This window comes from Symsagittifera roscoffensis, chromosome 1 (genome assembly GCF_963678635.1).
Source record: "Symsagittifera roscoffensis chromosome 1, txSymRosc1.1, whole genome shotgun sequence".
Taxonomy (NCBI): domain Eukaryota; kingdom Metazoa; phylum Xenacoelomorpha; order Acoela; family Convolutidae; genus Symsagittifera; species Symsagittifera roscoffensis.
The window spans coordinates 32,688,777-32,711,171 of record NC_087062.1 but is presented as its reverse complement, the minus strand read 5'-3'; the positions used below and the strand labels follow the sequence as shown (position 1 = coordinate 32,711,171).

Sequence of the window (22,395 nt, the reverse complement as noted above, 5' to 3'; positions counted from 1 at the left end):
CAATAGGTAAAGTTTTAACCCCGCTGAAAATCTAAAAAATAAATTCCCCTTTCGAAATCTGAAATAGTTCACATTTTTTGCGCCATTTCCACGTTCGTATTTGGACAGTGCTTTTTAAGTCACTTTCAGCAGATGAATTTCAAATGAACTCAAAAAGAGCATATAAACCTAAGTTCCCATAAATGCATCAATTTGTATGCATGCATATCTGTAGTTATTACAAAAAAAAATCAGCAAGACCTAAATAGGAGTCTTCACTACGTTCATTACTCTTAAAAATGAGAAATGAGTCTAATTGCCAAGTACATACAGCATAACTAACTACAAGAACTTATCATTTTGTCTCTCAAAAATTTCACACAGAGGCGAAGCTGCGCTTCGCAAACACTTGCGAGAACACGATCAGCACAGAGGCGAAGCTGCGCTTCGTAAACACTTGCGAGAACACGACCAAAAAGCAGCTCTATCAAGTGACATAAGAAAAAGTAGCTATAAGCCTCGAATTAGCAAAAACTCGAGGCTTAGCAAAAACTCGAATTAGCAAAAATCTGCGACCTAGCAAATTTGAGTCTCACACACTAACCATTCAGCCACGGATGCTTGAAACCCCCAAAAACTAGCCATCAATAACGCAGCTACATATGCTAATAAATTTCCAATTCGATGCAGCAAAAGAAGCACCAAATACAAAAAGATACAATTTTGCATGTAAAAAATCGCAAATGATAAAGCCACATTATGTATCTATTATGCATTTCAAAAAATTGCGAGAGATATTGAGTTAGAAAATTTCTGGAATCGAGATTTTATTATTGTTATGTTGTTGGAAACAAATAGCTTTCTTCGGTTCACTTGATGCATCAACTGTGTAAACTTATAACTATTCGAATGTCAAAGCACATGTTATGAATAAGCTGTAAATTTGCAACAAAATATGAAAGGTACAACAAAATATCTTATTGCCAATTCGATGCTGCAAATATTGTTGCTTCAAGTCGCAACAACAATTGCGACTTAGTCGCCGCAACAAAGTCGCAACAGTATTTGCTACTTAGTTTGGGAAAAAAAGAAAGTGCGTACTATAACACAATGCTTCGCAAGTGTAATGAAGGTAACTTTGAAACGAAGTCCAGCAGAAAACAACTATACGTTGTTAAACTATAATACCTACTCCTTTTGTTGTTGGATGTGCTGTGGATTTCCAGTTTGAACATGACCAGGCTGGACTGTCTGTCGAGGACAGTGAAGAAGTTCTTGTACATGTTCACCACCAGTGGCTTCGAGGGAAGATGAATTGCAGACTTGGAGTTGTTCTCCAGGTTCATTAGTCTGCTATAGGCTCTCAGCTGAAAAAGAAAAAGGAATCTATCTCGCGAACCGTAAACATTGCCTAATCCAAACTAATGTCTTAGGAAAGCTAATTTTAAACCAATGTCGCAACTTTTCTTCCACTTCTTAAACATTGTTCATCAATTCAGCAAACTGATACAATGCTGATTCAAAGTATCCAGAAAAAAAGAAAAAACTAAGCTTTTGTCAAATTGGGTTAAATTGAGACAAAAATGATTAATATAAACATAGCCAACAAACAGTTAGAAAAGTTCCAATGGTTGATTTTTTGGAAAATTTTTGAACTTCTAAGAAAAATATATCACGTTGCAGCACTTCGTAAAGAAGCAGGAAGAAATCAAAAGTCAAACCGGAGATCAAAACAGAGCGTGAACAAGACTTTTTCCTGAAACTAAAATTACGACCTATAGAATTGCTTTCACTACGTTCATTGAACTTAAAAATTGCTGATAATTGAACCAGAAAAATTATCATGCAACTGGTTTCGCAAAATTCGAACCCAAAATTCACCTTAAAATGGGCCACTTTTAGCTCTATTTCTTTGATCAAAATTACGCAAAAACTAATGATTAAACTTTTACATAAAGTAAAACCAACATAGAACATAGCCACGATACATGAAGGTTCATGAACGCAAGAAAATTGAAAAAAAAAACTTCAAATTTCAAAGAAAAAACATATGGCCTTACAGCTCTTTGAATTTCAAGATCAATTTATGATCGACACTTTTTTTTATAGAGTTAACCCAATTTGAGAAATATGTATTAGGTAACTTTTTATTCCATTGGGAAATCTGAAAATTAAAATCCACTTTCGAAACTCAAAGTCGACCGTGAACATAATTTTACTTTTCCCCAAAAAAACTAAATCATCATGATCTACATAAAAGTCATCATTACCTTTATTGACTCTTACACAACTTCAATCGCCTTCTTTCAGGGGTCATTATAAGTGGGAAATATATTTTTCGAACAACTCACTTCGTATCTGGAGGAGTCGTTGTTGCGACAAGTGAAGACGATAAACTCCTCGAACCAGGTCATTCCCCCGCAGACACTCAGCTCCTTCTCCTGTCAATCAATTGCGATAGTTTAAATGTTTCGAAATACAAATTGTAAGCAAATTTTGGTACAAACTTACTCAATTCGACAATTGATTTGTAGTTAATTTGAAAAATATGTTGACTTGAAAAATCTTTATAGATATTTGATTGATAATCATCTTTGCTGGGGTGTACGGAGTGGCCATCCGTTTTCCTCTTATGTTGACCACATCAATTGTACTATGAAACATGTCATCGAAATTTATCTACTTTTCATATGGACCTATATTTGGTGTATACTCATTTGAACTCAAGTATTTGCCTTTGTGAATCGATTCCCCGGCATATTTCCGTACCTGACACAACGTTGCTAATGGCCGAAATAAGCCATTATCCTAGTGAGTACGATTAAGCACCAATGCCTGCATAATGGTAACTCGCATCGGTGAATGGACTTTAATAAAGCGAATATAACTTCCGGAGAAACTTTGCAAGAAAACAAGCACCTGGTGCAGAAATAAGTGACACTTGCGTAAAAAAAAGGATATCATGATTATATATTGGCATAATTATTGCGATCCCTGCTTCTTTTCACTCTGCTGAGTGATCACACGTTCTTGTTAAATTTAGATGCTTCTTCAACATATGTGACTCACTTGTTACTGAAAGAAACTCAGTGGATATTTTAATTCAAAATGCAGTATATATCAAAAAATTTATTAGATATCTACCTGAATTTCGTTTCCGAACATCTTCCACTTGAGCTGTTCGAAGTTGTAGAGCACCACTCCATGTTGGGAGGCGACCGCCACATTGTTACCACTTGGGTCTACGCACGAAAACTGCAAAAGAAAAAAATTTTCATGGAAAAGAACAGAGATAAAATGTTGAGCTATCATCAATCATTGCCAATTCAAAACATAGCCAACTGACAGTTGGAAACGAGTAATGAACGCAAAGAAACTGAAAAAACAACTGACTCGTTTTTTTTTCAAAAACCTTCAACTTTTGAATTTTGAGGAAAAAATTGATGGCCTTAAAGCTGTTTGAATTTGTAGAACACTTTATGATGGACACTTTTTTTGCTAAAATTAACCCAATTTGAGAAAACTGGATCAATAGGCAAAACTTTTATTTCGCTGGTAAAACTGATAATTAATTTACATTTTCGAAATTAGAAGTCGATCATGTTTTTCGTGACCTTTGCCCTTTTGCTGCTCAATAGCGGAGTTTGCCTTCCTTTGAACAATGGAAACGCACTGAACTTGAAAAGAAATCACAAATCAAACCGCGAAAAATCAAATTTTAAGACTTTTTCCTGAAAAAAAATCGTTCATTACTCTTAAAAGAAACTGATTTCTTTGCACCAGTAGAAATCAATAGATTACCTTAACGATTTCAGCTCCCCTTAGATACGGCAATGGGATCTAAACAAAAAGATAAATTAAATTCAGAGGAATGACATGTTTAAAAATTGCATTACAAGAAAGCATGGCATACAACTGCCTGTTTCCAGCACTTGACATTGTCCGAGCTCTCGAAGTTCTGGTTGCTGCCGAGCATAATGCGATCATGACCTTGCAGCAAAATGAAGGACTCAGAAAACTGAAAACAAAAGCCATTTGTTTAAGCTTGTTACAAGAAAGGATGGCATACAACTGTCTGTTTCCAGTACTTGACATTGACCGAACTTGAAACAACCATATGCTTGAAACAATTTGTTCGAATATATGGAAATCATCAGAATTTTCTGAGGTTTACGCCGTTTTTCTGGGACTTTTAGCTAAAAGTGGTTCCCAACGGTGAAAAGTGGTTCCCTAGTGAATGCTCCCAACGGCAGAAACTCGAATCTCGGAATTCTTGTAAGGCAGATCTTACATGTGAAGAGAGAATTGAGTTCACGCTTTTCACTACTGGTTGCACCAAAGTCACACTGCGTCTGTCCGAACTGTAAAACCCCCCAGGACTGCGACTATCTCCCCTTAGAGGGTCTCTGGATGCTACACAGATCCACAACTGGTACCCGCTGGGACTCAGTCTGGCTACTTGGACCCTGGATTTGGAGAACTGGACTGGATCCGCTTCCCAGAGGAGACTGCCAAAAATGGAGTAAAATTGGTAGATGCCTGTGTTGAGTACGGCACAGAGAGCCAGTCCCCCCAAACACACAGTAGCTTCTCTAGCGAAAACTTTACCTAAACACACAGCAAACTTAGCTCAACCAAAAAAAGCAATTTATTCAGCTCAAAACGACATAGAGATTAGTTCTAGGCGTAAAAAGAACAATTTTGTTTGCATGAAAACCCAATTAAAAGTTGTAAAAAGCTCACCGGGTTGCGATATATTCAATTTCTGTCTGATCTCATATTTGCACGTTAGCACCAACTCATTTGTCAACTCATTCATGGCAAAAATGAGCATCGAGCCACTAAAAACAAAATATGATCTAAGAACAGCAACTACCTTGTATACTGGAAAAAAAAACAGCGAGCAGCCAGCGGAGAAGCTTGCCTTTTGGAAGTTATGATCATCTGCCTCAGTTTCTCATTGTGACAAACCCATACAGCGTCTGATACATTTGGGGCGAAAATTCCCTGGATATGCTAAAAACAGAATTATTCAGTTGCATGGTACACAGTTACAAAAACTCATTCTAAATACCAATGTTTTGATCCCAGATAAATGGCCTTTCATGAGTTTCAAGAATCTTATGATTATTATTTTTTTTCGATAAAATTAACCCAGAATTGATTAATTGAGAAAACTGAACCCAAGGTAATTTTTTTTATTCCGCAGGGAATTCTGAAAAATGTTATTCCCTGCGTACAATTTATTCAAACTAAGAGTCATTACTCATTCACAATTCTTGGTTTCATCTGCGCATTTGTTATAGGAGTACACTATTTCTTACATTTACCAAATGAATTTGCAGAGAAAATTCCTAGCGGCTTAAACACCCGAGCGGCAATTAGAATTAGACCTCAGAGAATTTGGAAAATGAAAAATACAGTAATATTATTAACTTTCAGTTACAATAGGTCTGGGGCAAACATCCGAATGTCAAACATCCACTGTCAAAACATCCGAAATTATGTAATGATTAAGTAACAAGATGACGTAAGAATGCTATTTTAGTAGGCTTTCGCCTTAGGTCACCGGTGGGCGCGCGTCGCCGGTTTACGGCAATAACCGGCTTTAATTTTCATATTGACTGCTACCTTCCTTCTGTTGGCCAGATCGCAACACGTTGAAGCAACTGCCGTGGTCACTATTAGTTCAGCCAAAGCAGCATATCTCAAACGAACAGTAGAAATCGGATCTTAGCCCTTACTTTTGGTTTATCGGATGTTTGACATATCGGATGATTGCATGCTACCCAGTTACCATAACTAAAACGAAAAACCTCTGATCTTAATTTTTTGAACTCTTTTAGTTCTCTTAGCTCCTAGATGGAAATGAAGCCATATTAAATATTTTGCATATTACACCGAAACAATTTCGCCGAAATCAACGAGAAAAAATTCAAATACTTATCCGAATGCAAACAACCTCCAAATCAGCTTTAAACAATCTTCAAACAACTAGTCGATCAGCAGCATAACCTCTACCGACAGAATTTCAGACAAAAACACAACCGTAGAAGAATAATTTAAAAATCATCATTTCTAATCTCAATTATTATTATTATCATTATTATTATTATTATGACTTTACAACTCAAAGAAATTGATGGGATTTTTCCCGAAAGCCATAAGCGATTAGCAACACAGGATAGACAGTCACAGTGCATTGTCCAGGTTCAGCTTTTTTCTTCGCTGTACACGCTGTGGAAATACTGCCAGACAGAGGAAAGGAGTCTTGGTTTAAGTCCGACTACACTGAAAAAATCGAGTTCTACGGGAAGGCGGTTCACTAGGCGCTGGCATTTTCTCCAGAACAGACAATTAGTTTTCTATTGTTACATGACAAAGTAAAGGTTTAAAGCCGGCTCATTATTGGCGCACTATGTGGCGCAAAATCTCATTTCAGAAACAAGGTTTTCCGATGGAGCCCAAAAGGAATAAAAAGCGAACAAAACCTATTAAAGAAGTTAACGAAAAATTCCGATTGGTTATCAAACTATCAACCTATAACTGAAAAGCTTCAGACTTTATATAGAAGTCGCCAATAAGCTGAATGACGGTGAATGACAAGGAGACGGGACTGATCTAGACAGAGAACTTAAGACCCAGTAAAACAAACAAAGTGAAGGCATTTTGGCGGGTAATTGAACAAATAAGACGGTAAAACAATAATCGTTTTATTGCCTTAAAACTGATCGAAATTAGGATTAACTGCTGCAAAATTAGTGATTCGATATTCGGCTGATTAACTTTTCTAAATGGGTGCCGTGCTCCTGGAGGCGAAGCAATAAGCAGAAAGTTCTAAGAGCAGAATGGGTCCAAGAGAAAAAACACAGAAAAAAATTAATTTTTATTGAATTATACCGGCTATTTGATACTAAACAAAAATTTAGTAAACAAACGTCAATAAAACCAAGAAAAGAAACGGGTCTGATGCAGACATTGAACTTAAAAGGCAATTATGAGAGACAATAAAGCAAACAAAGCAGAAGCAAGGGTATCCAGTCAATAAGCAGAATGTCCTAAGAGCAGGAAAACAAAAAAATATCCATTTTTAAAAGCTTATCGGTAAATGTAATACAAAAAAGCTCAATATTAACTTTAATTCAAAAAACAAACTTGATGAAAAATCTCAATCAAATTAACTTAAACACAGAGGCGAAGTTTCACTTCGCATAAATAAGCAAAAATATGACCGATAACGCTACTAGGAAAAACTGTATGAGTAAAATTTGAGTCAACAAAATTTCTTTAGTGACGCACGCCAATTATGACGCATTAGCAGTAAAAGTCAATTTGAAAAAATACATACCAACTAACATATTACTCAATTTATAGAGCAGACTAAGGAGCAGTAATAACCTGAAAAAATTAAATGAAATAAATAAACATCGTTCAACCAATTACGGCAAATAAGCATCGTTCAACCAATTTGAAACAATTTCTATGACGGATTAAATATCCGCTTACGTGTTAATAGCGCGAAGTATATCGCGCGTTAATTGTCCCAAATTGGCAATTTTTAAACACCCATAACTTTACAAAAAAATGATCACAGGTGAAATCACTTTCCAAATTTAGGGTCAGGACAACTATACTTTTTGAATGATTTAAGAAGATGCGGTCAGAATGGCTAGTTAAAAAGTCGAAAATTGTCTGAAGAAAAAAACAACGCGAGCACAAATATTCCGTTACTTTCATAATGAATTACGGAGCAATAAGAGTCTGTGTTAAAATTCTGAGCATTGGCTGTACTTAATAGTTGGTTATTGATCCAAATGATCACTTTCAAAACGAACACATTTTAATTTTATCACAACAATATTTGCGTCGCAACAATATTTGCGACTTAGGTTGGAAAACAAAATAGTTCATACAATAACACAAGCATTGCTTGTGTAATTATGCATAATATATTAGTTTCTTTGGTAATATTGACAATTTTTATACTTAATTTAACGATTAGCTTATAAAAATTGATATTCTTCTGTGTTTCTGCTCTTGGACCCATTCTGCTCTTAGAACATTCTGCTTATTGGCTGGCAACGCTTGCTTCTGATTGGCTTACTTTAGTGTCTCTCATAATTGCCTATTAAGTTCACTGTCTGCATCAGACCCGTCTCCTTGCAATTCACCAAATTTAATTGCTCAAAAATTTTGTTTGCATGAAAAATGCAAAAGCTTGGACTCAATTTCCTGTACTATTAGGGTTGTTAAAAATGGCATTCTAACACCAATCTAACGTTATAAAAAAAACGTTCAAGAAAAGCCAGCGCTGTGGATAAGCAGATACACGATTTGATTTATAGGGAACAGAATAAATCCAGCTTGCAAAAAGAACAGATCCTGATCGGACTGAGCCGACGGCTCTTGAGTCTTAAGTATCGTATTTAAATCTGAGCCAAATGCCTTTACATCTGAGTCACCAAGTCTGAATTAATTATAAGCTAAGCTACTGATTCACCGATTCCATTAGACAAGTTGCTGGCCTGTGAAAAGAGTCTCTTTTTGGATTTGGTAACGCTTGTTAATTTAAAGATCTAACTATATTTACTCTTTCAGAATATGGTTAAATACTAAAGCTCAATGGCGTGATTCCATAAAATTCAGAATTTTTCGACCACGGAATAACAGTTCATGAAGTTAAAACAAACATCAAGTAGTTTTCGGGGAAAACGCAGCAAAAAATTTCAGCTCAATTATCAAGCAGCCATTGTCAAAGATTCATAGATTATTACGCTACTTGATTTGATGCGAGAAAAACTGGTCTGATTATTCTATGCTAAGAGACGTACCTTTTAATTCACCTTTAATTAATGGAACTCACATTGAAATCGATGTCAGCTGACTCGCTCGCCAGAATAGCCGCTCTGCCGTCACTCAAGACACAGAGCAATCCTCCCATGCTGCCTATCGCATTGCGCAGACACACAATGCCTACGCTGTCTCTCAATAGAGACGCTGAAACATAGTAATGGAAATAACATTTGCAGAACCGGCTAATAGGAAACTTTCAACCATGAAAATATGGGCAGTAAAAGGTGCTTATGAACTCAGTCAATATTTAAGTCTGCTCTTAACAAGTCGAAGCCAAGAATAATCCCGGAAGAACTTTAAGGTTTCTAAAGTAAATTTTGCTTAAAATTTCGTTTTACTTTTCAAAAAACAATAAATGGAAAAAATTCAATTCTCATCTCATTTAAAAATCTTCCACACGAGCAAAGTTTAAAGCAAAATGATAGAACTCGAATCTAATTAGGCATTATTTGGATCAATTAGCGTGCCTCAAATCAACTTGGAATTACTTCTGAGCCGGATTGATTCGCCATATTTATTTTTAGTAAGCGTCAACAGAAAACAGGAAAATTCAGACGTAAGAATTATATTGAAATGACTTCAAACCCGCATAAAATCAAAAAAATAGTACGAGTAAAAATATCTTTTTATAATTGAGCTCAGTACAACAATGTCTTTCAGATGTTATGGAAAAATACCACAAGCTAAAAAGTCAGAATTAAAAAAAACCCGCGCATTAACATTATTACGTCACTTTTTTCGAAAATCTGAAAACAAAGACAGCTCGTATCAAGGCAAAACCCTGAAAAATCTAAGAGCCCTCTAAGGTATCTAAAGCAGAATTGTAATATCGAAAGCGAATAGCGATAGCTAAATCATAATAGCGAGCGTCAAGGAACCAATGGCATAGCTATAGCGACTCAGATTTATTATGTATTTTTCAGTTCCCATGCATGGATATCTTGCAAGACCGAAAAAAAATCAGATTGCATTCAACTTCACTTCCCCGAAAATCACACAAATACTGAAGCAGGTCAGTATTTTTTTTGCTCGAAGCTGCTTCTGCTATTTACTGGCACTTTTCGCCACTAAGAACACCTCTGATTAAATGGCCAAACGACGACTTAAAACCACTTTTTTACGGTTTTTTATCGAACTATAGTCTGAAACATAGCCAACCGGCATTTGAAAAATAGACAAAAAACGCAAAAAACCGGAAAAAACATCAATGAAATGTTTTTTGAAAAAATCACTTTTCGAATTTCAAAGAAAAAATATATGGCCTTACAGCGAGTGGAACTTCAAAAACAATTAATGATTGACACTTTTTTGATAGAAAAAACCCAATTTAACAAAACTGTATCAATGGATAAATTTTCATTGACCAGGAAAATCTAAAAATTTAAATTCATTTTCGAAACTGGAAGTTGTTTTTTTTTTCACTTAGGTATTTGTTGAGCGCAATTAACCTATCTTTTAGCAAATTAATTCGGGTTGAACTCAAAAATAAATAAAGACTTTAGTGCATTCATAGATTCTTTAACATCAATGAATGCAATTCAGAGGCTATTAGAGAATTTTAAAACTTTTTCCTCAAAAAAATCACCACAACCTATTTAAGAGTCTTCACGACGTTCATCGACTCATGTCATCGTTTAAACACATGTCAACGTTAAGACCGTGAACCTCTAATACTTATGAACAAAACGGCTGATACGTCAAAAAAAAACTTTTCTAATATCATCGCTTGAAAACTATAAGTTAAAACTTCTATGCCCCGGGACTGTAGCTTTCGTCAATTCAATTTGAAATGATATCTTATCCGGATTCGCTCGCCGCTTTCGGTACGCATTAAAAGAAACACACAACGCATTAATTAACTCAATTTTTTTTTAAACTATACCTAGAGGTGAAGCAGAGCTTCGCATCACTTGCGATACAACACAAACATAAAAAAATATCAGTCGAAAAAAAAATAGGTGAACCAAAATTTTCGTATGCAACGATGAATTATAATAGGGCTCCAGCTAAAGCTGGAGATAAGTGTTGATACTTTTTGAATTAATTTTTTTGATGCTGTATGAAATGGGTAATTTCGAAAACTGGACTTTGCCCAAAACCTTAGTTGCTTCTCTACGAAAATAAGGGAGAAGTGAAGAAGTTTTGAGATATTGAAATTTTACCCAGGACGTAAAATTTATATTTAAAAAAATTATATTTAAAAAAATAAGTAGTCGCCGCGTCGGCAGAAAAGTATGGCAGCCAGTTCTTTCGGTTGAACCCTTCATCTTAGATTTGATGCGGTAGTTTTTAAGAAAAGTCAAAAAAATGTTGCCTTAAAAATTCTGAAAAAGATCAAAAGTCAAAAACATCACTTTCGATATCCGCGCAACTTTTTTCTGCTAAAAATACGCCGAGCAGAAAAATCGTCAGGGTAGTTTTGGTCAAAATTCGAAAAGTTCCCAAAAATAATCAACAATTCAAAACTTTCTCAAAACAGTCAACATTTCAAAAAAAGCAGCTATAAATTAACTTTAAATAACCTGTTAATTCAAATCAAACCTTGATGTCACATTTGAATTGGGCACAACCGCTCAGTCAAGTGACCTGTAATTTCGATTGCACTAAAAAATTCAGATTTGGAAGTATATTTCTCGAAAAAAAAACCAATAAGTTCTAAAATCGGTCACAAAATCGAAATTATGACTTTTCCTAGAACCATAAGTTGTCGTGTCAAAAAAATTCGAACGTAGTCGCATTTGGAAAGCAGTTTCCCCCAACTCGTTTTTTTTGGATTGAACCCAAAATCTAAAAGACCGGAAGGTATTTTTGAAAAGGTCAAAAAAATCAGAAAATTGAATTTTCCGAGGACAAGGTTTTGTGAAAAAAAAATGTGAGTGGCCGCTAATGCAGGGGAGCTTCCAACTACCGTTATCTTCATTGAACCCATAATCTTAGATTTGAGAGGGTAGATTCTGAGAAAACGAAAAAAAATCACAAATATTTCGAGTAGCACAAAAGGAGTACGAGATCTTTCCACTGATATCCCTTTTTCAAAAATTGGTGGAAAGGGTTTTGAGATAAACTAAATTTCACAAAAGAAATCCACAAAACGTCACAAAAAAAAATAAAAAAATGCAATCCCATACCGTTACAATAAACATCTTTATCAAACATTGAATTATAGGGAAACATGCGGAGAAATAAATACGAATAGTAAATTAGCAACGGAACAAAGCTTATTAAGACGATAAAATATTAGAAGAAACCATTTAAGATGAAAAAACAAAAAAATAAGCAAAAAAAATAGCATAATATACGGAGTGAAGGCTTTTAGACAAATGTCATAAAATTGCAAAATCAAATGAAATGATTAAAATTTCAGAGACTGAATTTAAAAAAACTAAAAATTCGTGCTGAAAAATTAACTACCAAGGTTATGTTACAATACTTGGCAAAAAGTCAATCAGATAAGTTAGCAATGAGAATTAAGCTGGCACCAACTGATATGAAAAACACGGTTTTCTTTTCGAAAAAATGTATTTGCGGAGTATACCAGCGGCATATGTCATATAGGCAAAAATCGAAGGATATGAAACCAAACAAAACCGAGAACTTTTGTACACGATATTGGGAAATACAGATACTATAAATATTGATCAAAATTCAAAGAAAATTTTCCAAAAAAATTAATTCAAAAATATAACTGAAGCACAAAACACAGCAATTTGCTTGATTGAATAAAAAATAACCAACAGAGAGTTGAAGATTTAAACATCTTTTACGATTATTTTTTGCTTTTCGTAAAACTGGACCAATTTGAAAAATTTTGTATCAAAACGTCTTTAGAATGAAATCAATTAAACCTAGCCAGCAGAAAATTGGAAGAGAGTCAAGAAACTCAAGTTTTTTGAAAAGATCTCAATTTTTGAATTTCAAAGAAAAAATAGATGCCCGTACAGCTCATTGAATTTCTAGAACAACTCAGGACAAGCTTTTTTTTGATAAAAACCGCCCAATTTCAGAAAATTGGATCATAGGTAAACTTTTTTATCTCGCTGGAAAATCTGAAAATTAAATTCCTCTTTCGAAACTAGAAGTTGATCATGTTTTTCGTCACCTTTCATGTTTGCTGTTCGATAATGGAGTTTGTCTTCCTTTTTACAAAGTAAATGAACTGAACTTGAAAAAATCAAAAGTCAACTCGAGAATCAAAAGCCTGAATAAATTTTAAGATTTTTCCTGAAAAAAATCCTCACGACCTATATAATTAATATTGAAATTTTCTTAGTCAAGTAAACTTTTGTTATGAGGAGCGTAATGAGCCTTACATTTAACAAAGGAATCTCAAAAAGAAGTCTTAAATCAAGTTTAAATTTGAGCCTGGACAAAACAATTAAAGACTTAAAGACATTAGCAGGGATATTCGGTCGCAGTTCAAGTTGTAGAGAATGTTCAGACTAAAGAAAATTAAGTAGTAAAGTTCCAAAGGAAAGAAAAAATTCGAAGTAAAATTTATTCTCCATTTGGCGTTTTTAGAATATGAAGGCAATCATCATCCAACGAATTATTAAAAACGCCGCAAAATGGTTGAATAAGTGCTAAAAAAAATAAACCGTGTAATTTTTTTGGAATTCAAATCACGGCCATTAGGGCTGAAATGTTATATCACACTTAACCCCTATGAGCTATAAGGAGCCCCTACATAAAATAAATGAAACAAATACTAGTTATGATGAAAACACTTTGTATCCCAATAGAAATATGTGAGCATTGCAGTGTAAATTTTACTTAGCTTTCAGTATTACTGTTGATCATTTTCTGAATTCTATAGAACAATTTGCATCATTTCAAATTGTTCTATAGAATTAAAGAAAACTTTATATTGCCTTATATTGTTGGCACGCTTTACCGCCATCTGAAAGAACCATTTCAGTTTTTGTCAATGGACAGCATATTTTGCCTTGCATTTGGAAAATGAGTTTTGAACTAGGCTTCGAGAAAGTCACATCGCTCAAACCAGAACCTTTTTTTAGAATTTGCTCTGAAAAAAAACGAGACAGCAAAAAGGATGATTCCTGAAAAAAATCATCACGACCTATTTCAGTGTCTTTGCTACATTTATTGACATTTAAACATAGATAATGACCACCACAGAATTACAGCACACTGAACTTGCTAATATTGTGAACATGTTCCTGAACTAAAAATAATACAGAGGATTGAAAAAACAATAGATAATTTTTTTATTCTGCTGGAAAGTCAATTCATGACACTAAAACGGTGGGTGACGTTAAAATAAATTTTTTTGTCTTCACGAAACATAAAACGCTGGCAGCGGGAACAGAACCCGGCTTCTAGGTCTTGAATCAGATGTATATCCAGTGTAACACCCAGCTCAGTCTGCGAAATACGCTAGAACTGTAAGTTTATTAACTGGCGGAGTATTCTTCAAATTTGGGAACAATGTTATGCCTGCAGATTAAATCGTGCGCGCACATCTGCATCGTGCGTCAGAGTACCGGGTTCCAAACCCGGTGAGAACCGAAGTTTTTCTTAACAGAGTAATATGTGATTTGTATTTGCCACGTATTAGTGATATCAATAGGTGGCAAATACAAATCAGATATACTATTCATCTAAGAAAACCGGTTCTCACCGGGATTGAAACCTGGGCCTCTGGATCATGAGTCAGGTTTCTTGGGCAGTTTACCAAACAGATTGCGCTTCGAGCAGAAAATAGAGCAATCAGCAATTTCTGTTTATACGTATCTTCATGATTATCCGAAATATTGTACCCAAAATTTAAAAATATTCCATTAATTAATTAATTTTCTGACGAAACAACAAAAAACATCACGAACTAGATAAGTGAAAATCAATTCGTTCTTTTTAATTTAAACATCTGTTCGGGAAAACTCCAGTTTCAGATTGCAATACATTTGATCTCGCAAAATAACCTACTTCGTTTGTTAACACTGAATCATGGGACCTTCACCGAAATTACAACAACAAAGTTTCAAAAATAGTTCCGACCTTAAGGGGGTTTCAAAACGTCAACTAATACAGTTGAAACATCATTTGAATGATGATCGGTCAAACAAAACATGAGCTATAACAAGGGCTGAAATGTTATATCACACTTAACCCCTATGAGCTATAAGGAGCCCCTACATAAAATAAATGAAACAAATACTAGTTATGATGAAAACACTTTGTATCCCAATAGAAATATGTGAGCATTGCAGTGTAAATTTTACTTAGCTTTCAGTATTACTGTTGATCATTTTCTGAATTCTATAGAACAATTTGCATCATTTCAAATTGTTCTATAGAATTAAAGAAAACTTTATATTGCCTTATATTGTTGGCACGCTTTACCGCCATCTGAAAGAACCATTTCAGTTTTTGTCAATGGACAGCATATTTTGCCTTGCATTTGGAAAATGAGTTTTGAACTAGGCTTCGAGAAAGTCACATCGCTCAAACCAGAACCTTTTTTTAGATTTTGCTCTGAAAAAAAACGAGACAGCAAAAAAGGATGATTCCTGAAAAAAATCATCACGACCTATTTCAGTGTCTTTGCTACATTTATTGACATTTAAACATAGATAATGACCACCACAGAATTACAGCACACTGAACTTGCTAATATTGTGAACATGTTCCTGAACTAAAAATAATACAGAGGATTGAAAAAACAATAGATAATTTTTTTATTCTGCTGGAAAGTCAATTCATGACACTAAAACGGTGGGTGACGTTAAAATAAATTTTTTTTGTCTTCACGAAACATAAAACGCTGGCAGCGGGAACAGAACCCGGCTTCTAGGTCTTGAATCAGATGTATATCCAGTGTAACACCCAGCTCAGTCTGCGAAATACGCTAGAACTGTAAGTTTATTAACTGGCGGAGTATTCTTCAAATTTGGGAACAATGTTATGCCTGCAGATTAAATCGTGCGCGCACATCTGCATCGTGCGTCAGAGTACCGGGTTCCAAACCCGGTGAGAACCGAAGTTTTTCTTAACAGAGTAATATGTGATTTGTATTTGCCACGTATTAGTGATATCAATAGGTGGCAAATACAAATCAGATATACTATTCATCTAAGAAAACCGGTTCTCACCGGGATTGAAACCTGGGCCTCTGGATCATGAGTCAGGTTTCTTGGGCAGTTTACCAAACAGATTGCGCTTCGAGCAGAAAATAGAGCAATCAGCAATTTCTGTTTATACGTATCTTCATGATTATCCGAAATATTGTACCCAAAATTTAAAAATATTCCATTAATTAATTAATTTTCTGACGAAACAACAAAAAACATCACGAACTAGATAAGTGAAAATCAATTCGTTCTTTTTAATTTAAACATCTGTTCGGGAAAACTCCAGTTTCAGATTGCAATACATTTGATCTCGCAAAATAATAACCTATTTCGTTTGTTAACACTGAATCATGGGACCTTCACCGAAATTACAACAACAAAGTTTCAAAAATAGTTCCGACCTTAAGGGGGTTTCAAAACGTCAACTAATACAGTTGAAACATCATTTGAATGATTATCGGTCAAACAAAACATGTTTAAGCAATTGAAGCTTTATACCAAATAACTGAAGCAAACATTTAACCCTACTGTGAGTGGTTTGGACGTACTATCATCAGCTAGGAAAAACAATAGAATTAGACAGTAGAAAAATTACTTCTTTTTCTTAATCTCGTATTTTGTAAAAGAGTAAAAAACAAGATCTATTTGATCTACGCTTTGCATGTTGGAGTTAGATTATCAGATCGAACAAAACGAAGTTGAAAATGGGTAGGTAACTCATTGATCTTCTCTTATCTGGTTTCATAGGCTTGATAATAATATAAAACGAAGAGTAAACCAGACGCACTAACACATGATCAAACATCGAAGTACAAAACTTAACTTAGACCTTGACCCATTTAAAAAATTCTATCGGCGATGTTTAAATAATCAATTGATTTTCCAACCTCTTGAAGGGTGAAGATCGTAGGCAAATGGAATAGTGGAGAGAGGCTTGCTCTGATTCTTGACCAGGAGACCGTCTGACCAATTGAACTGCTTCAGGTATCCGTTCGCGTCAGCCACGCAGAACTTACTGCCCACTCCGCAAAATCTAAACAAATTCAAATAAGTTTCATCACAATACAATGTCTTGATACAAAAACCTACACCATCAAAAAATAATAACAATAATTTGAAGGTGTAATCACTGATTTTACGAGGTAGCATATGAACACGAAATGTGTTTTTATGTAATTAACTTGAATGGTATTTTTCACGGAATTGGGCAATCTGAATAAAAGTCAACAACACAGAGGCAAAGCTGAGCTTCGAGCCACTTGCGATACAAACAAGAATGACTATTATTAAACTCAAACGAAAAAAAAATGAATAAAAACCTTCAAAAAATAGTTTTTGTCAATCAAAATCGCAACAAAAGTCCAAAATATCCGGAACAAAATTGCCTGCACCATTAGAAACTCTACAAAGAGCTTTGGTAATGCTAAAAAGAAGGCAAGCTTGCAGACAAGTCCTTTCTGCGGAATCAAGCAGAAAAAAATCGGACAGACAATAATCTAAATTAGCCAAAATTTTCTATTTGCAAAAAACAGAAACAGGTCTCAAACTGGAATTGAACTCTTGGGCTTTGTCGTCTCAAGCTTGAAATGAAGCTGAACCATCGAGCTACGGGAACCAAGCAGACAAAAAAACGGATGATAATCCGAAAAAGCACGAAACCTCTAGTTTGCAAAAAAAGAGCCCGGCCGGATTCAAACCGCAAACCTTTGCCATCTCAATCTGCTGATTTACTTTTAAGCCAGATGCGCCGTGTAATTGATTGGATTTTAATTTATAATTACCAAGCGGTAGCGAAGCCAAAAATTTCTGAGCTAAATCCCTTCACGCCGAAAAAAAAAGTTAAGTCCTTTCACCCCAGAGCACACACACACACACGCACAAAAACTTTTTTCGGTCGCAACGACGCAATAAGAGGCCACTAAGTGGATATTAACTGAGCCGAAAACTATTGAGCCAAAAAAAGACAAAAATGAAAAAAAAGTGAAATTTTAACAAATCGAGCTGCTAAAATTACAACAAATAAGAGAAGCAAATTTCGACTCGGCCAGATTTTTAAAATGCTAAAAAAAACTGCAGTGAAAATTGTTTACAGCGTAGATAAACGATTCTTAGATGTGGCAACTAAGCCGACAAAACATAAGCAGACAAACAATAGGCCGAAACTCTTTTGAACCGGAAGATTTTATCGTTTGAAAAAACTGGTCCTGGTCGGATTCGAACCCAGGACCTTTGCCGTCCCAAGCGTATTCGTTACCACCAGACTAATTATGCGAGAGACACTACAAAATTCGAATTCATAATGAGCTAGGAGTACAAAGTTGTGTACCTTGAGTCCTGCGGACAATGGTGTTTACGGGAAAAAAACGTGGCGCTCCGGTAGCTATAAAGCCCAGCAATCATATGATAGCTGGTGTTCAAATAGCACGTCCGCTGCAATTTATCAGGTGAAGTTTTGCAAGTAGGTCATAACTTAATGGATGCTGGTTATATGCGTTCTTGCCAATCTAAATTATTAGCCTTCGGGTTAGGCCTCCAGGCTAGTTGACCAAAAAAACTAGAAAAAAATCGTGAATCTCGAAAGCACTAGATAGGATCAAAATGAATATGGCTAGTTTTTAAACAAGAACATGCCACGACAAAAAACGTGTGAAATAAAATAGAAAGTCAAATAAACAAAAGCAGGTGAAAGTTTGTCAAGCGGTAACAAAGCCGAATATACCTTAGAACAAACACTTAAAGCTGAAAAAATTCAACAAGTCTTATAAAAAGTTATTAATTCTTTCAGCACACACGCATACACACACACGCGCGCTAACGCAAAAAAAAACTTTGTTCGCTCGTCAAATTAAACAATAGGAGGCAACTAAGCCGAAGTAAAATTAGCGAAACCTATTAATCCCAAAAAGAAAAGAAAAAATCAAGACTAATTTAAGACTACTAGCGTTTAACGCACCTCCAATGCATCAAATTTTTGTCAACTCATAAAAAAAACCGCATATAATGAAAACAAGATCTGCAGCCTTTTAGTGAACTCTGACAGTACCCAATTACAGGTTTGGTAATTTCAAGTTTTTAAGTTTTTTTATTCCAATTTTGAAAAGTCATAAAAGCGTCATATATCGAAAACTTAAAGGGCCTCATGAGAAACTCGGAGGCAAAATTTGCAATCCTCTGAGAGTACTGTATAGCCCCCAACTACAGGGTTGACAATTTCGAAATTTGAAAAAAAAATTCAGTTTTCTGGGAAATTTTGAAAATTCACAAAAAAACCATATCTATAAAACTACAAGGATTTGAGCAGTCATATTTGGAGGCAAGATTAGCAACATCGTAGAGTACTTTATAGATCCCAACTACAGGGTTGCGAATTCCAAACTTAGAAGAAAAAAATTAACTGAAGTTTTCTTAACTTTTTTTAAAAAAATCACAAAAAGCGTCAAATCTCAAAAAACTACCATTATTTGAGCAGTCAAATTTGAAGACAAGATTTGCATTCCTTGAGAGTAATCTGACAGCACCCAAGTACAGGGCTGGGAATTTCAAATTATGAAAAAAAAATTAATTTAGGTATTCTGAAAAATTTTTGAAAAAAAAACACAAAAACGTCGTATCTCGTACACTAAAAGGATTAGGGCATTCATAATTGGAAGCTAATTTTGCAACCCCTGGGGGAACCCTGACAGCATCCCGCTATTGGGCTACTGTTTTTTAACTGGGTGAAATAATCACTGAATTCAAACTGGAAAATAGAAAAAAATTCTTCACCATTACAATATACGATATAGCTTAAACGTGAAAAAATTCTTTCGTTGAACATGCAAAAATAATATGTTAAAAAAGCTTAAGCGTTGCAAGTCAGTGAAGCCCGTTTTAAATATCTAATAGATTAAACGTTATTAGGTCCTCCTAGTCCTCACAGACACACGCACACTAGACATTTGTCGCTCGTCGAACGACGCAGTATGAGGCATATGTAATATCAGCCGAAACCTATCAGGCCGAAAAAAAGTTTTAAAAAAAATAATAACAAAATTTTAACAAATCAAATCGAGTCCAACATAAACAACCAACATCAAAAACAATTTTCGAGCAGATACTTAAAATGCTAAAACGCACAAAATGCGTTAAATTTGTTGCTAAAACAGTCTTCAGGAAAAGAGTTCAAATGAGTCCTGTGAACAAAGTTATTAACGGAAAAAAAGGTCTAGTATCCGATTGCAATACCCTGGCTTACCGCGGTAGAAGAGATATAAAATAGAAGAGAAATGTCGAGCGGTAGAAGAGATATAAAATTTCAAAACAATGCCTGACTTGAAAAAAAGTAAAAGCAAATGAAATTAACAAGAAATGAAAAGTCAAAAAACGTGAAATAAAAATTTGACAGTGAACGAACTTAAATATTTGTTCTAAAATAAAAACAAACAAAAACACCTGACCTAGATTAGTGTCTTCAAGAGTGGGGTACTGCTTCAAAACGTTGTCACTAATGTTCAGTGTGGCATTATTGTTTATGGATACTATAGTTTCACTGTTTAAGAAAACCGTATCAGTGAGCTATTAAAATTGTTCTGATCAAATCGCTTTGAATCTTCGAAGGAAAATTTTAATCTTTGGATTTACCAGAAGCTTACCAGGATGTCAAGACAAATTTACTTTCGGTTTTTATGCAAACGATAAAGTGCTTAAGCACACAAGCATGGAGCATATTAGTTTAATTAAAAAAAACGCTGAAATTACTTCCTGTAAAAATTGACAACTTCAACACCGTCACATTTACACCACAAAATAAACACCTCTTATTTAATTCAAACTTTTGAATAGACGGAAACTAGGACTAAAACCACGTATCCGGAAAAAAAAACTTATTCGAGAAAATAATTACTGTCTGAAGCGAACTCCATTAATTGCTACCGGACCTAGATTATGGTCTCTACGTTAAAATTAACATTCATTCTAAATTGCCCAATTTGTGAACAAAGCTATTCACGAGATGAAAACTCATGTAGTACCTGATTGCAATAGCCTTGCTTACAGAGGCGGACCTAAGATTTTCTCGAGGGGAGATTTTCAAAAAAAAAATTCGAAATTTCGTCGACCTTTTTTTCAAGTCGACCAAATTGATTTTCCGAGCGCTCCAGAACACTAGAAATACCCTAGTTTAACTCTTTTTTTGCGCTGCAGGCATTTTCAAAAAAATTGGCCAACGGCATTTTTGTGCAATTTTGGAAAAATTTTGACAAAAAAAATCGGCAGGTTTTTTCGGCGCCCCCTTCAAAAATTGGTATACATTTTCACCGAAGACTCCTTTTGAAAAATTTTACGGTTGGTCGGCCGAAAATGGATGTTATAAAATAATACCAAAATGGGAGACCTTTTGGTTGATGAGGGGGTAGAATCCCTGAGAGGGGAGCGTCCCCCAATCTTAAATCCCCCTATATCGCAAGGGTAATTAAAACTCGGTGAGCTTAAAAAATGACGGATTCTTAGAACTTTTTCGATTGAAATCTAAATATTTCACCCCACAGCAAAAAAAAATCTCAGCGAACCTATAGACCTTGATGTCTATACCTTGAGTCACAAATGGTGATGTTATTCGATTTTTGAAATTCTTTCAAACATGCAAGTTACTTACGATTCAATCTTCGTGCCAAGTGATATCACTGCCAATTGAGACAAGGCGTAGTCTGCGAAAGCTGTCCTCTTCAAGGAGTGAATTCTGAAGCATTTTAGTACTCCTTATAATCCTGTAGTACCTTCAATTACTTCTGTTCTCAATTATCCAAACTTTTGGAGAAAAAAGAACACAAGCAATCCCCAACTCGACATCACATGATTGAGTTCCAATGAAAAGACGTCTTATTTCATATGAAGCAATTAATGGTCTTCTTACGTTTGATAGAGTTCGACATCTGGTAAGCGCTGTGTCATAACTTGAAAGATGATGCAGCTTCCATTCGCTGTCTAAAATTGAACAATTAATCTAAGCAAACGTAAGCCCTTCTCAATGTTCAAGCTCATCAAAATAGCCGTTACGGATAAAATCAGAAATACGAAACTTTTACAAATTATGAGCTCTAAAATCTCAAAAAGCTTGAATTGCTTTATTATCATTGAAACATCTCACCGAGACAGCGACTTTGTTGCTCTCATCGCTCCAAATGACGGCCTCGTTCACTCCCAGTTCTCGTAGAGACTTCGTGGCCCTAGTGCAGCTGCTGATTTTACTCACTGGCAACAGCAGCACTATGCTCAGACAAGTGTCTGAAATGAGAGCACCTAGGTTGCCATCGGGTGAGAAATCCAGGGCAATGGTATCGCTCAGACTTCTGGCGATGCTGGGTGCACCATATGGATATAACATTAGCCCTGAAAAGTGAAAAAATGATAATTTTTGATTTTTCAAATTTAAGAATAATTGAACCTAAGATCTCTCTAAGGCACTAACTAAAACCAAATTTAAGATTAATTCACCAAT

General features: G+C 35.1%; 1 protein-coding gene across 2 annotated transcripts in view; it reads right to left on the bottom strand.

Annotated features, from left to right (window-relative positions):
- LOC134842978 (guanine nucleotide exchange factor subunit RIC1-like) overlaps positions 1–22,395 on the bottom strand; it is a 300,792-nt gene that overhangs the window by 15,045 nt on the left and 263,352 nt on the right. For both annotated transcript variants that reach the window (XM_063859535.1, XM_063859546.1), the window contains exons 2-14: positions 22,045–22,288; positions 21,811–21,881; positions 21,553–21,636; positions 16,808–16,953; positions 8,843–8,976; positions 4,904–4,995; positions 4,723–4,820; positions 4,271–4,587; positions 3,893–3,997; positions 3,781–3,819; positions 3,124–3,234; positions 2,331–2,420; positions 1,172–1,346 (exon numbers count right to left, since the gene is read on the bottom strand). In XM_063859535.1, coding sequence (XP_063715605.1) covers positions 1,172–1,346; positions 2,331–2,420; positions 3,124–3,234; positions 3,781–3,819; positions 3,893–3,997; positions 4,271–4,587; positions 4,723–4,820; positions 4,904–4,995; positions 8,843–8,976; positions 16,808–16,953; positions 21,553–21,636; positions 21,811–21,881; positions 22,045–22,281 — 1,699 coding nt within the window. In that variant the 5' untranslated portion in view covers positions 22,282–22,288. The remainder of the gene's footprint in view (positions 1–1,171; positions 1,347–2,330; positions 2,421–3,123; positions 3,235–3,780; positions 3,820–3,892; positions 3,998–4,270; positions 4,588–4,722; positions 4,821–4,903; positions 4,996–8,842; positions 8,977–16,807; positions 16,954–21,552; positions 21,637–21,810; positions 21,882–22,044; positions 22,289–22,395) is intronic.